Source organism: Chlorocebus sabaeus, chromosome 25 (assembly GCF_047675955.1).
Source record: "Chlorocebus sabaeus isolate Y175 chromosome 25, mChlSab1.0.hap1, whole genome shotgun sequence".
NCBI lineage: Eukaryota > Metazoa > Chordata > Mammalia > Primates > Cercopithecidae > Chlorocebus > Chlorocebus sabaeus.
This window is the reverse complement of record NC_132928.1, coordinates 17413414-17427883: the sequence shown is the minus strand read 5'-3', so window position 1 is coordinate 17427883 and position 14470 is coordinate 17413414. Positions and strand designations below refer to the sequence as shown.

At 40.0% G+C, this 14470-nt stretch overlaps 1 protein-coding gene across 1 annotated transcript in view; it reads left to right on the top strand.

The window, feature by feature from the left end:
- Window positions 1–11463, top strand: part of DTL (denticleless E3 ubiquitin protein ligase homolog) — a 67325-nt gene extending 55862 nt beyond the window's left edge. The window contains exons 14-15 of the mRNA XM_007988509.3: window positions 6889–7721; window positions 9486–11463. Coding sequence (XP_007986700.1) covers window positions 6889–7721; window positions 9486–9584 — 932 coding nt within the window. The 3' untranslated portion in view covers window positions 9585–11463. The remainder of the gene's footprint in view (window positions 1–6888; window positions 7722–9485) is intronic.
- The last annotated feature ends 3007 nt before the right edge of the window (window positions 11464–14470 follow it).

Below are 14470 nucleotides of genomic sequence, written 5' to 3'. Positions count from 1 at the left end.
CTAGCTCAATTAGACCCCTGCTTTATCGCAAGGACAGAGGGCTTTCTGTATCCCGGGGTTCTTGCCTTGGTATACCGGAAGATCGGATCACATGTGGGCTTGGAGAATTCGAGTGCAAGGTTCCACTGAGCAGAAGTAGCTCTCCGCAGATGGGGGAGCCAGAAGGGAGATGGTTTTCCCCTGGAGTTGGGCCCTTGGCGGCCCAAGTTCTCCTCTGACTGCCCCGACCAAACTGCATCATTCCACCGGTTGATGCCCTGCTGGCCAGCCTGCCGAAGCCTGTCAGTGTGCTCTTCCGCCAGCGTGCTCCTTTCAAGGTCTGCTTGAGGAGCAGCCACTTGTGTCTTTTTCTGCTGATGTGTTCCTTACAACATCCAGTCACCATGTGTTCCTGCTAGGGTCTTGGGGGGTTTTATAGGCACAGGATGGGGGCGTGGCAGGCCAAGGTGGTCTGGGAAATGCAACATTTGGGCAGGAAATGCCTGTCCTCACCTAGGTCCGTGGGGATGGAGCCCTAGCCAGGGATCACACCTTCTACCCAGCACTTCTCTTCCCTCATTCTGTATCATTTAAAGGGGCCATGCTCTTCCCTTCCCAGCACTCCTGTATCAATTTGTTTGAGTTCCTTGTAGATTCTGGATAATAGTCTTTTGTCAGTTGCATAGATTGTGAAGATTTTCTCCCACTCTGTGGGTTCTTTGTTTACTTTGCTGATTATTTCTTTTGCTGTGCAGAAGCTTTTTAGTTTAATTAAGTCCCATCTATTTATCTTTGTTTTTCTTGCATTTGCTTTTGGGTTATTGGTCATGAACTCTTTGCCTAGGCCATGTCTAGAAGAGTTCTTCCCATGTTATCTTCTAGAGTTTTTATGGTTTCAGGTCTTAGATGTAAGTCTTTGGTCCATCTGGAGCTGATTTTTGTATAAGGTGAGAGATGAGGATCCAGTTTCATTCTCCTACATGTGGCTTGCCGATTATCCCAGCACCACTGAATAGGGTTGTCCTTTCCCCACCTATGTTTTTGTTTGCTTTGTTGACGATTAGTTAGCTGTAAGTATTTAGTTTTATTTCTGGGTTCTCTCTTCTATTCCATTGGTCTATGTGCCTATTTTTATACCAGTACCATGCTATTTGAGTGACTATAGCCTTGTAGTATAGTTTGAAGTCAGGTAATGTGATGCCTCCAGATTTGTTCTTTTTGCTTGGTCTTGCTTTGGCTATGTGGGCTGTTCTTTCGTTCCATATAACTTTTATGATTGTTTTTTCTAGTTCTGTGAGGAATTATATGGTATTTTGATGGGAACTGCATTGAATTTGTAGATTGCTTTTGGCAGTATAGTTATTTTCACGGCATTGATTCTACCCATCCTTGAACATAGGATGTGTTTTTCCATTTGTTGTGTTGTCTGATTTCTTTCAGCAATGTTCTGTAATTTTCCTTGTAGAGGTCTTTTACTTCCTTAGTTAGGTATATTCTTTGGTTTTGCAGCTATTGTAAAAGGGGTTGAGTTATTGATTTGATTTGCAGCTTGTTTGCTATTGCTGTATAGCAGTACTACTGATTTATGCACATTGATTTTGTATCCTGAAACTTAACTGAATTCATTTATCAGATCTAGGAGCTTTTTGCATGAGTTTTTAGGGTTTTCCAGGTATACAATCATATCATTTGCTAACAGCGACAACTTGACTTCCTCTTTACCAATTTGGATGCCTTTTATTTCTCTTTTCTGACTGGCTGTGACTGGCTAGGGCTTCCACTACTATGTTGAATAGAAGGGTGAAAGTGGGCATCCTTGTCTTTTTCCAGTTCTCATGAGGAATGCTTTCAATTTTTCTGCGTTCACTATAACGTTGACTGTGGGTTTGTCATGGATGACTATTATTACCTTAAAATATGTTCCTTCTATGCTGATTTTGCTGAGGGTTTTCATCATAAAGCGATGCTAGATTTTCTGAAATGTTTTTTTCTGCTTCTATTGAGGTGATCATGTGTTTTTGTTTGTTTTTCTCTTAGACAGAGTTTCGCTCTTGTTGCCCGGGCTGGGGTACAGTGGCACGATCTCAGCTCACTGCAACCTCCGCCACCCAGGTTCAAGGGATTCTCCTGCCTCAGCCTCCCAAGTAACTGGGATACCACATCTAGCTAATTTTTGTATTTTTAGATGGGGTTTCACCATGTTGGCCAGGCTGGTCTCAAATTCCTGACCTCAAGTGATCTGCCCTCCTCGGCCTCCCAGAGTGCTGGGATTACAGGTGTGAGCCACCACACCCGGCCTGATTTTTGTTTTTAATTCTGTTTATATGCCGTATCACATGTATTGACTTGTGTATATTAAACTAACCCTGCATCCCTGGTTTGAAATCCATTTGATCATGGTAGATTATCTTTTTGATATACTGTTGGATTTGGTTAGCTAGTATTTTGTTGAGGATTTTTGCATCTACGTTCATCAGGGATATTGGTCTGTAGTTTTCTTTTTTGTCATGTCCTTTCCTGGCTTTGGTATTAGAGTGATACTGGCTTCATAGGATGATTTAGGGAGGATTCCCTCTTTCTCTTTTGGAATAGTTTCAGTAGGATTGGTACCAGTTCTTCTTTGAATGTCTGATAGAATTCAGCAGTGAATCCATCTGGTCCTGGACTTTTTCTTGTTGGCAATTTCTTAATTACCATTTCAATCTCAGTGCTTGTTATTGATCTGTTCAGAGTTCCTATTTCTTCCTGGTTTAATCTAGGAGGGTTGTATATTTCCAGGAATTTATCCATCTCCCTAGGTTTTCCAGTTGGTGAGCATAAAGGTGTTCATAGTAGCCTTGAATGATCTTGTATTTCTGTGGTATTCGTTGTTAATATTTCCTGTTTCATTTCTAATTGAACTTATTTGGATCTTCTCTTTTCTTTTCTTGGTTAATCTCACTAATGGGCTATCAATTTTGTTTATCTTTTCAAAGACCCAGCTTTTTGTTTCATTTGTCTTTTGTATTTTGTTGTTGTTGTTGTTGTTGTTGTTGTTTCAGTTTCACTAAGTTCTACTCTAATCTTTGTTATATCTTTCCTTCTCCTGGGTTTGGGTTTGGTTTGTTCTTGTTTCTCTAGTTCTTGAGGTGCGACCTTAGACTGTCAATTTGTGCTCTTTCAGACTTTTTGATGTAGGCACTCAATGCTGTGAGCTTTCCTCTTAGCACTGCTTTTGCTGTATCTCAGAGGTTTTGTTAGGTTGTGTCACTTTTTTCATTCAGTTCAAAGAATTTTTTAATTTCTAGCTTGATTTTGATTTCATTATTGACCCAAAGATCATTCAGGAGCAAATTACTTAATGTTGCATGGTTTTAAGAATTCCCTTTGGAGTTGATTTCCAATTTTATTCCCCTGTGGTCTGAGAGAGTACTTTATATAATTTTGATTTTCTTAAATTTATTGAGACTTGTTTTGTGGCCTATCATATGGTCTCTATCTTGGAGAATGTTCCATGAATGTTCTGATGAATAGAATGTATACTCTGCAGTTGTTGGGTAGAATGTTCTGTAAATAACCTGTTAAATTCATTTGTTCTAGGGTATAAGTCCACTGTTTCTATGTTGACTTTCTATGTTGAAGTCCCCCACTATGAGATGAGATTCTATTTTGGTGTATTTTGAGGTTTTGCTTCAAGATTTAGAACTCCTTTTAGCAGTTTTTGTAAACTGTGCTGGCTTGGTAGTGGCAAATTGTCTCAGCATTTGAAAAATACTTTATCTTTTCTTCATTTATGAAGCTTACTTTCACTGGATACAAAATTCTTGGCTGATAATTATTTTGTCAGCTAATAATTATTTAATAAGGCTAAAGATAAGACCTTAATCCCTTCTAGTTTGTAGGGTATCTGCTGTTAATCTGATAGGTTTTTCCTTTACAGGTTACCTGATGCTTTTGCCTCCCAGCTCTTAAGATTTTTTCTTTCATCTTGACTTTAGATAACCTGATGACTGTGTGCCTAGGTGATGATCTTTTTGTGATGAATTTCCTGGGTGTTCTTTGAGCTTCTTGTATTTGGATGTCTAGATCTCGAGCAAGGCCAGAGAAGTTTTTATTCTTTTGCCTTTGTCTTTGTTGGATTCGGTTAATTCAAAAGCTTTGTCTTTGAGCTCTGAAATTCTTTCTTCTACTTGTTTGATTCTATTGTTAAAACTTTCCAGTGTATTTTGCATTTCTCTAAATGTGTCTTTCATTTCCAAAAGTCATGATTGTTTTTTATTTATGATATCTGTTTCTCTGGAGATTCTTTTCATCTACATCCTGTTTTGTTTTAAAATTTAAGTTGGTTTTCACCTTTCTCTGGTGCCTCCTTAAGTAGCTTAATAATTGACCTTCTGAATTCTGGCAATTCAAAGATTTATTCTTGGTTTGGATCCATTTGCTGGTGAGCTAGTGTGATCTTTTAGGGGTGGTTATAGAACCTTGTTTTGTCATATTACCAGAATTGTTTTTCTGGTTCCTTCTCATTTGGGTGGACTATATCAGAAGATCTGGGATTCAATGTCTGCTGTTTAAATTATTTTGTCCCACAGGGTGATCCCTTGATGTGGTGCTCTCACCCTTCCCTAGGGGTGGGGCTTCCTGAGGGCCGGACTGCAGTGATTGTTATTGCTCTTCTGGGTCGAGCCACTCAGCAGAGCTACTGGGTGCTAGTCTGGTACTGGAGAGTGTCTGCAGAGTCCCGTGATGTGATCTGTCTTCAGGTCTGTATGCCATGGATACCAGCACCTGCTCTGATGGAGGTGGTAGCAAGGGAATGAAGTGGACTGTGTGAGAGTATTTGGTTGTAGTTTTGTTTAGTGCACTGGTTGTCTTGAATGCTAGTTCTACTAGCACTGAAGTTATTACATGGACAGACTCAGGACCTCTGGTTGGCAGAGATGTTACAGGCAGTAGAATTAGCTGCTGTTTTCTCCTTTCTTGGAGCAGGGTGGTTCTGTTGAGTTGCTGTGATGGCTTGATTTGGTTGGCCTCCAGCCCAGAGGTGTTGCTTTCAAGAGAGTATCAACTGCGGTGGTAGTATAGCGGGGATATAAGCTTGCCCTAAGGTTGCCTGGATAAATGTTCGGGTTTCTCACTCGATGAGCAGGACCATAGAGCTCCCACAAGTTTATGTCTTTTGTTTATGGCTACCAGGGCTGTTAGAGAAAGACCATCTGGTGGGGGCAGGGATAGTGTGTCTGAGCTCAGACTCCTTGGGTGGGGCTTGCTGTGGCCTGTGGGTGGTGGGAGTGGTAGTTCACAGGCCAACGGAGTTATGTTCTAAGGGAGATTATGGCTGCCTCTGCTGCTTCATACACATCACCAGGGAAATAGGGGAAAGCCGGCAGTGACAGGCCACAGCCAGCAAGGCCAGTCTCACTCCTGCCGTGCTTCCCCAACAGCCCAACAGAACCAAATTTATATCCATGCCTCCAGTGCACAGGGTGGATATTGTGCCCTAGACTACACGCCTCCCCGCCGAGAAAGCAAGCAGGGGTTTTAGACCTTGCCCATCTGCCTGCCACGGCTTCTCTGCTCATATGTGCACTTCCTATTTGTCCCATCCCCCCCACAGATTCTGCCCAGGAAAATTCACGCTCAGTTGAAATTATTACAAAGTTCACCTGAAAGTCTCCTTCTCCCTATGGTCCTTCCCCAATTCCATTGGCTGCCCTCTCCAAAGACCCCTGTGAGATAGTCAGAAATGGTTTCCCTGGGGACCAGGAGTGCCTACAGGGCTCTTCCTGCTGCTGCTTCTACTTAATATATTTTGCTTGGCTCTCTAAATTTATTTCAGTTCTCCTTCTCCCATGATCTGGATTTTCAAGTTCCTCAGTCAGGATGTGTGCAGAGGTGGATTTTCACCCCTCACACTGTTTTTTGTTTTGAAATGGAGTCATGCTCTGTCGGCCAGGCTGGAGTGCAGTGGGCAAGATCTTGGCTCACTTCAACCTCCACCTCCTGGGTTCAAGCGATTCTTCTGCCTCAGCCTCCTGAGTAGCTGGGACTACAGGTGCACACTACCATGCCTGGCTAATTTTTGTATTTTTAATAGAGACAGGGTTTCACCATGTTGGCCAGGCTGGTCTTGAACTCCTGACCTCAAGTGATCCACCCACCTCCACCTCCCATAGTGCTGGGATTACAGGCATGAACCACCATGCACGGCCACCCTCTCACACTTTGGACCTTGAGAGTTTGTTTGGAGGTTCTAGCAGAGGAGTACAGCTGCTCATATACCCTTGACCGAAGACCAGTTCTCTATCAGGGATGGTTGTCTTCTTCAACCAAGCATGCAGTTTTGGGAGCCCTCTCACACTTTGGGCACTCAATTTTTCTGCTGTCTTATGGATTTTGCAGCAGCAAACTACTTCTTTCAAAGGATCTGTTAATTCTTTTGTTTTTTCTGATATGTTCCTGCGGTAGTTCTTGGAGCCAGAGTTCACTATGTGAGTCTCCACATGCTGTTCTGTTCTGTCTGAGTGGCAAGTTAGTCCTGCCTCCTATCTGCCACCTTCCCCTTCTATCAGTCTCATTTTTGTATAGAAAGAAGTTGAGATATGTAGTATGTATCACATGCACAAATATAGAAAGTATGCTAAACATGGTTTATGTAGGCGCTTTAAATTTTTTCTCTTTATGTTTTTTGGTATTTTGTTGATTTTTACAAGTATATATTTTATAATGGGATAGCTGGGAGGTTGGTGACTTGGAAAAGAGAAAGGAAAATGATAAAAGGGTATGGTTGGAATCAAGTGATGTATATAACCTACTTACTGGCAAATTGACCCTTAGATAATTAAGTTAACTATGATTTTTCTTGATGAGAATTTAGGGACTTTGTATGGCTTTCACTTCTGATTTTCATGATCCTCTCCTCTTTTTCAGTAACAGTAACGAGTAGCCAGAGTACTCCTGCCAAAGCCCCCAGGGTAAAGTGCAATGCATCCATTTCTTCCCCGTCATCTGCAGCTTGTGCCCCAAGCTGTGCTGGAGACCTCCCTCTTCCTTCAAATACTCCTACGTTCTCTATTAAAACCCCTCCTGCCAAGGCCCGGTCTCCCCTCAACAGAAGAGGTTCTGTCTCCTCCGTCTCTCCCAAGCCACCTTCATCTTTCAAGATGTCAATTAGAAACTGGGTGACCCGAACACCTTCCTCATCACCACCCATCACTCCACCTGCTTCCGAGACCAAGATCATGTCTCCAAGAAAAGCCCTTATTCCCGTGAGCCAGAAGTCATCCCAAGCAGAGGCTTGCTCTGAGTCTAGAAATAGAGTAAAGAGGAGGCTAGACTCAAGCTGTCTGGAGAGTGTGAAACAAAAGTGTGTGAAGAGTTGTAACTGTGTGACTGAGCTTGATGGCCAAGTTGAAAATCTTCATTTGGATCTGTGCTGCCTTGCTGGTAACCAGGAAGACCTTAGTAAGGACTCTCTAGGTCCTACCAAATCAAGCAAAATTGAAGGAGCTGGTACAAGTATCTCAGAGCCTCCGTCTCCTGTCAGTCCATATGCTTCAGAAAGCTGTGGAACGCTACCTCTTCCTTTGAGACCTTGTGGAGAAGGGTCTGAAATGGTAGGCAAAGAGAATAGTTCCCCAGAGAATAAAAACTGGTTGTTGGCCATGGCAGCCAAACGGAAGGCTGAGAATCCATCTCCACGAAGTCCGTCATCCCAGACACCCAATTCCAGGAGACAGAGCGGAAAGACATCGCCAAGCCCGGTAAGTCAGCAGTGGTGGGAAGATACATTTCCTAACTTAAAAGAGGCCAGACACCCAGATGTCTAAAGTCAAGATGCTTTTTTTTTTTTTTAAAGAAAGAAATCTATTTATTCCTAGTGCTACCAAATTTAGCACATAAATACAAAATTTTGCATGGGCCATATTTTAACTAAAAATTTTTTATGCTAAGAAACTTTTTGTTTGAAATTCAAATGTAACTGGATGTGCTGTATTTTATCTGGCAACTCTACTTAATCCCATTAAAATCCCTCCTGTCAGGGTCCATACTCCTCAGCCCTGTTGCCTGATTCACTAAAGCCCTCATCATGCTCCAGGATATCAATTCAAAAATATCTCCCCTCCCCTGTTAGACAGTATGCCATCCTCTTTTTATAGATAAAGCTGTTGTTCATGGGAAAGTTGCCAACATCCATAAGTAGATTTCCAGTTTGTAATTACATTTTGTGATTATTTAAAATACAGTGAAACTTAGATACTTACAGAACAATTTGAGTGCAGAATCTTTCTAGATTTTTATGACTTCTCCCCAGTCTTTTATAATCATCTTGCCACACCACAGTAATACTTTTGACACTTATATCTAATCTTTTTAACATTCAGTGTAGTGTCACCTTTTTAGAACTCATTTCATTGACTGACTTAATATTTAAATTAGATAATATCAGTCATCAGTGATTGCTGGCAGAAATAGGTTTGTGAACCTTGAAAAACAAGATTCATTACAGTGATGGAGGCAGAAGTAGCTGAGAGCATTGGGTGAGCTATGGGCACCTGTCAGAGGGAATAAAAAGCTTCTATTGTTTGCATGTTAAGGGGAGATGGGTTAACCAAGTTTCCACTGTACTTCACAGTAGCTCTTGTTATGAGTTATGGAAGTGGTGGCAGGATGATTGAAATAGAATCCGGGATCATGATCAGCATCATCTGCCATTTTAAAGGGCAGAAGCTAGATAACCAACCTTAGGCCAGTTTTGGTTTAATAAGTGTTCATATCCCCCACCTGCTCTCATGAAGGCCTATCCCATAATTTTAGAAAAATAAACTGATACATTTTAAAGACAACTTAGTACACAAACTGCAATCAAGACCTTGCTGTAGAAAGTGGAGAAAAAAGAGTTATAAGGAATCTTTCCTTCTCTCAAAATTGTGACTGCTCTTTATCCCTAGCCAAAATTTCTATTTTTTTTTTTTTTTTCAAGGGAGCTGGTCTCAGCTATGTGTTAGCAGAAAAGTAGTTTCAAGGAAAAACTACTTTCACTGATAAATAAATCTTAAAATCTTTAAAAAGTAGAAATAGTGTGCTGGTCTTATAATTTATTTGAAGCTAACATTTCTTAAAAATTTTTTACCTTTATATGATGATAATGTCAACTTCAGAAGAGAGTAACAGCTTCCATTTGAATACCTATTTTGTTTATAAATGGGGGGGCTGATTTATTCATTTATTTCAAAAAGGATGTTAATTGTAACTTCTTCATTTCTTATTAGGAGACTTAGCTAGTAAATGTTTTCTTTTCACGTAAAAAGTCTATGCCTTCTTTCCCTACATATCATCTGTTAAGTTTTTACTGTAGTCAGTACAAATTAGCCAAAAAGACATTGCCATTAAAAGTATTTGGAGCTGAAAGTAGGTTAACTAAACAATCAAATTTCTGGCAGCCTAATTTAAGGTACACCTTAGTAATAACTTGGTAACAGTTGAACTTCAAGGAAATCTCTGAAATCTAAACTTTCTTCCTCTAGGTCACCATCACTCCCAGCTCCATGAGGAAAATCTGCACATACTTCCATAGAAAGTCCCAGGAGGACTTCTGTGGTCCTGAACACTCAACAGAATTATAGATTCTAATCTGAGTGAGTTACTGAGCTTTGGTCCACTAAAATAAGATGAAAAATACAAGACTGACTCTATAACTCTGGTCTTTAAGAAAGCTGCCTTTCATTTTTAGACAAAATATTTTCAATGCTGAAATGTACCTAATCCCGTTCTGCTACCATAATGTATATGCAGCTTCCCCAGGATGAATGCTGTGTTTAAATTTCATAAAGTAAATTTGTCACTCTAGCATTTTGAATGAATAGTTTTCACTTTTTAAATTATTCATGTTCTCTACAATAATGACATCCTGGTTCATGGAGGCAAAAAACAAGTTTCTTGTTATCCTGAAACTTTTCTATTCTCAGTGAAAAGTATCTGCCAGCTGCAGCATGAGGCCTGTGAAGGCTGACTGCTGAAGAAATCCTCTGCTGAAGACCCCTGGTTCTGTTCTGCCTCCAACATGTATAATTTTATTTGAAATACATAATCTTTTCACTATGCTTTTGTGGAGGTTTTTTTAAGTATGTGTAAAAATGTGATGTTCAGATAAGTACATTTATATCAGTTCAGTGTTAAAATGCAGTCTCTTGAGTTAAAGTCATCTTTATTTTAAATGCAGTGATAAATGTCAACTCTTTGGAGAAACTAGGAGAACAACAACAGAAATCTGTGTTTGTCTTTTTTCTCTCAAATATATCTCCCGTATGAGATTTCGGGTCCCCATGTTTTCACCAAGCGATCTGGTATGTCAGCCAACCCAACATCACTTTCTACAGGAGGTTGTGATTTTCGCCATTTACTAGACGAAGATGTTTTATAAAATCAATTTGGGGTTTGAATTCAGGTGTAGTCATCGGTTCTTTAGGGGCTGCAATGTTTTTAAAAAAATAAGTCATCAGATTTTAAGAAAAAAGTGATGATTTCTTATTGATATTTTTATAACAGAATATAGCTTTTAACTGAAAATCCAGAACCAGAAACATAAATCTTGAGTTTCTCTTCATGTACATAAAAAGCAATAGCCTTTTAGTATAGATAGCCTTGAGCTGAAAAGTAATAGAATTTTCTCTAGATATTTAATACAGAGTGTATAGACTGACTCTAAGTTAATAATGTGCAAAATATCTTCAACATCCCTCCCCTTAAGCAACAATTATGTATCAGTGATCTTGAACCATTGTTTTATATTTTTCACCTTTGTAACCTCACGGAAAGAGGCTTTACATACTTTCTATGTACTACCTACTTAGAAGGGAGCCTCCTTCCAGTCATGAAACTTTGTTTGTTTTATCCATATCCCTGAGGACTGTGTAACTTTATGTCGGTTTTTGTCATTATTTGAAAATCTATTCTTACTGACAACTTTTTAATTCCTTTGATCTTATAAGTTAAAGCTGTAACAACTGAAATTGCATGGGTCAAGTACGCATAGTTTCATCCAGGGAGAAAAATAAATAAAAGGAAGCCATAGAATTGCTCTGGTCAAAACCAAGCACACCATAGCCTTAACTGAATATTTAGGAAATCTGCTTATATCTAGTGTTTGTTTTTTGACTGTTGGGCTTTGGAAAGATGTTATTTATGACCAATATCTGCCAGTAATGCTGTTTATCTCACTTGCTTTGAAAGCCAATGGGGGGGAAAATCCATGAAAAAGAAAAAGATTGATAAAGTAGGTGATTTTGTTTGTATCCCTACACATCTCCTGGCAGCACTACTGAGTGAAATTGGGATACATTTGGCTGTCAGAAACTATACCGAGAGTCTGCTGGGTATAATATGTCTCACTTGGAAAGCTAGTACTTTTAAATGGGTGCCAAAGGTCAACTGTAATGAGATAATTATCCCTGCCTGTGTCGGTGTCAGACTTTGAGCTGATCCTGAATAATAAAGCCTTTTACCTTATCTGATGTCCTTTTCTGAGCTTTTTGCATTACCTAGAAGCAGTCTACACAAAAGAACTATGGTAGTCAAGAATCCCTTCTACTTGTTCATTAAATAAAATGTTTATTCCCAAAGTTATAATCTATTTCAAGCTGAAAGAGCTTTTAATAAAAAAAATCTTGCCTGGGTCAGACCTTGAGGATTTAAGATGGCTTGGATTACTTGATAAAGGAGGGTGGAGTGATGTAGTTCTTTTTCTAAACAAGTATTTCCAGCACAAACTTTTCCATTTGAATACATTCCAAGCACTATTGCTAGGATCCCGTATAAGAGTTTGCTTTTGGCTGTTTCAACACGGGCCCTTAATTTAATTTTGTGAGGATGACTGACTAGTCCCTTCAAATGTTTCTTCATCTGGACTGCATATTTAACTGATGATGGATCAAGACCATGTGTAGCTACTCTTGTATTGAGGGTCAGCCCATTATCCCCATCCCCAGCCCTAATAGCTTAAAACAGCTTTAACTCCCAGCTTGAAATTAGCCTATGGCCATGTTCGTAACATCAGTCGTGTGTGGGTTCAACAAATGCTTTTTGAGAGCCTGTCATAGCCAACACACTGCTGCTCTTTTTTTCTGCTTTTCCTAAGTCTGTTTTTCTGCTTTTCCTAGTCCCAAGAGGGCCAGACTTCCTTTTACATTGCTCTTAAAGCAAAGGCCAAGTAGTCTCACAGAGAAAAATCAATTCCACAACTAGGTAGTGTGGGCAACATTTTACAAATGTGTGTCAGAAGAGAGACTGAGTGAAAATATTGTACTAGAAAAACTGAGTTCATTTCCTCCCTATGGCAATTCAACACAAGTGGTTTCTGCTTCATAATTCCATAAAGGGCTAAATGTAGGCCCAGTTGAGCTCTTGTGGGTAGATCTCATTGCTTCTCACACAGGTCTTCACAGGGAATTCTTTGCCTGCCCTAGGTTTGGATCATGCCACATTACCAATTAACCCATTACTCATAAAATTATCAGGGATTATGGGAAAAAAATTGGATTATGCATCAGTTCTTTAGATATTCGTTGGAAGTTATAGGCAGGCTGAATACATTTTGTTGGACTTCAGCTTAATGCTTTCATCCCTGGAATACAACCCTAGCTTGTTATAAGGTAACCATTTTGATCCCTAAAGTGGTAGCAAAACCTGTTTTATTTCTGAGCTGTGTTTGAGTACAAGCTAAAAAGTGTAGGGGTTGTTGAGAAATGATGTAAGATAAATTCAACCTTTAAAGAAGAAATCACCTGAGCATATTAAGTAGCTTGTTTATATTGGTATGCCTGCAGCAAGCATATAACATCACAAATGAGAGATATTATGTTACTAAAGAATAGGCTTATTTGAACCTTAAAGTTCATCCCTCGCTAAGCCAGGAAAGAGGGTTTTAGGGTATGTAACCAGGTTCCTTATTTTGAATGTAAAAGGTTTAATATTCCGTTTATACTCCATTTGTCTTTAATTTCCTTAACTTGCCACATGCCCCTTTGTTTTGACATTCTGAATAATTTATATTCAAGCCATTTTGTGAAATATGAATAGCATATTTCAAAATGCCTTTGATTGGAAGGCGTTTAAGTCAGCCAACATTTACATATCACCTGGGTGCCAAGCCCTGTGTGTGAGGCACCTGGTCTGCAAAGAGTTCCTTTCTTTATTTTCAGTTGCCAAAGGAGTCACTTTATAATACCTCAGGAGGCCAGAGTCAGCATTTGAGAGAAACAGCAAAGATCAGATTTCAAGTCCTTTGAATAAAGTTGTTTTGTAATCAGCTATTATGTAGCAAGTACTGTCTAGAAGCCTACTTTTCCCTCCAGGAACTTAATTCAGCTGCTGCTTAGAACTTTTAACTTCTCAAAGTAAAATACTTTTTGGATACATGTTTTTATTAAATTCCTTACAAGGTTATAAATAATGGTTGAAAACATGATCTCTAGTGCCACACTGTCTAGCTTTGAATCCAAGCCCTGTGTGTTAGTGGACAAGTTACTTAACCCTTCTGTGAATCAGTTTCCTACCTTAAAATGGAATTATGTGGGGCGGGGCACAGTGGCTCGTGCCTGTAATCCCAGCACTTTGGGAGGCAGAGGCAGGCAGATCACAAGGTCAGGCGATGGAGGCCATCCTGGCCAACACGGTGAAACCCCGTCTCTACTAAAAATACAAAAATTAGCTGGGTATGGTGGTGCATGCTTGTAATCCCAGCCACTCGGGAGACTGAGGCAGGAGAATCGCTTGAACCAGGGAGTCGAGAGGTTGCAGTGAGCTGAGATCGTGCCACTGTACTCCAGCCTGATGACAGAGCGAGGCTCCGTCTCAAAAAAAAAAAAGGATTTTTGTGGTTATTACACATAAAGCTTTTAGGACAGTGCCTGGCACATAATACCTAATATTTTATTGAACAGTTGCTATTAGCTGTAAAGTATGGAGGGCAAAGGTTATTATCCATATTCGATACATGGACATAAAAGTTTAGCTCATTCCTGTTCCCTTTCCACTAACAGCTACAGTCTGCAAAGGTCTTCACAAATCAGAATCAACTGGTAATTAAAAAACAACAACAAAAGCATAAATGTTGCCTGGGGCTCCCAGTCCCAGCACTTTTCAAAAAGAGCAAGTAGGTCTGTGGGGAAAAATCAAGTTTGAAATTCATGACTTTGTCCTACCAGGTACACATGAAAATTACAGAGATTATTTCATATGTGGCCTGTAGCCACTGTTCAAAGAGACCATAATCTTCAAATCTGTATCCTGAACTCTTAAACAAACCAAAGCCTTTGCTCACACAAAGCCCACCCTCCCATTTCCTGACTGCTGCCCCCAGCTCTGCCTCATTGTTTAAGATGTGATCACCTTTAGAGAGGAAGCTGCAGCTGCTGGTCTTTAGAGCCAAGAGCCAACTCTTGCTCACTTGTTAGGCTATTGTGCTCTCTTGCTCATGAGCAGACAAATAAAATAGGTAAAGCTGAAAACAAGC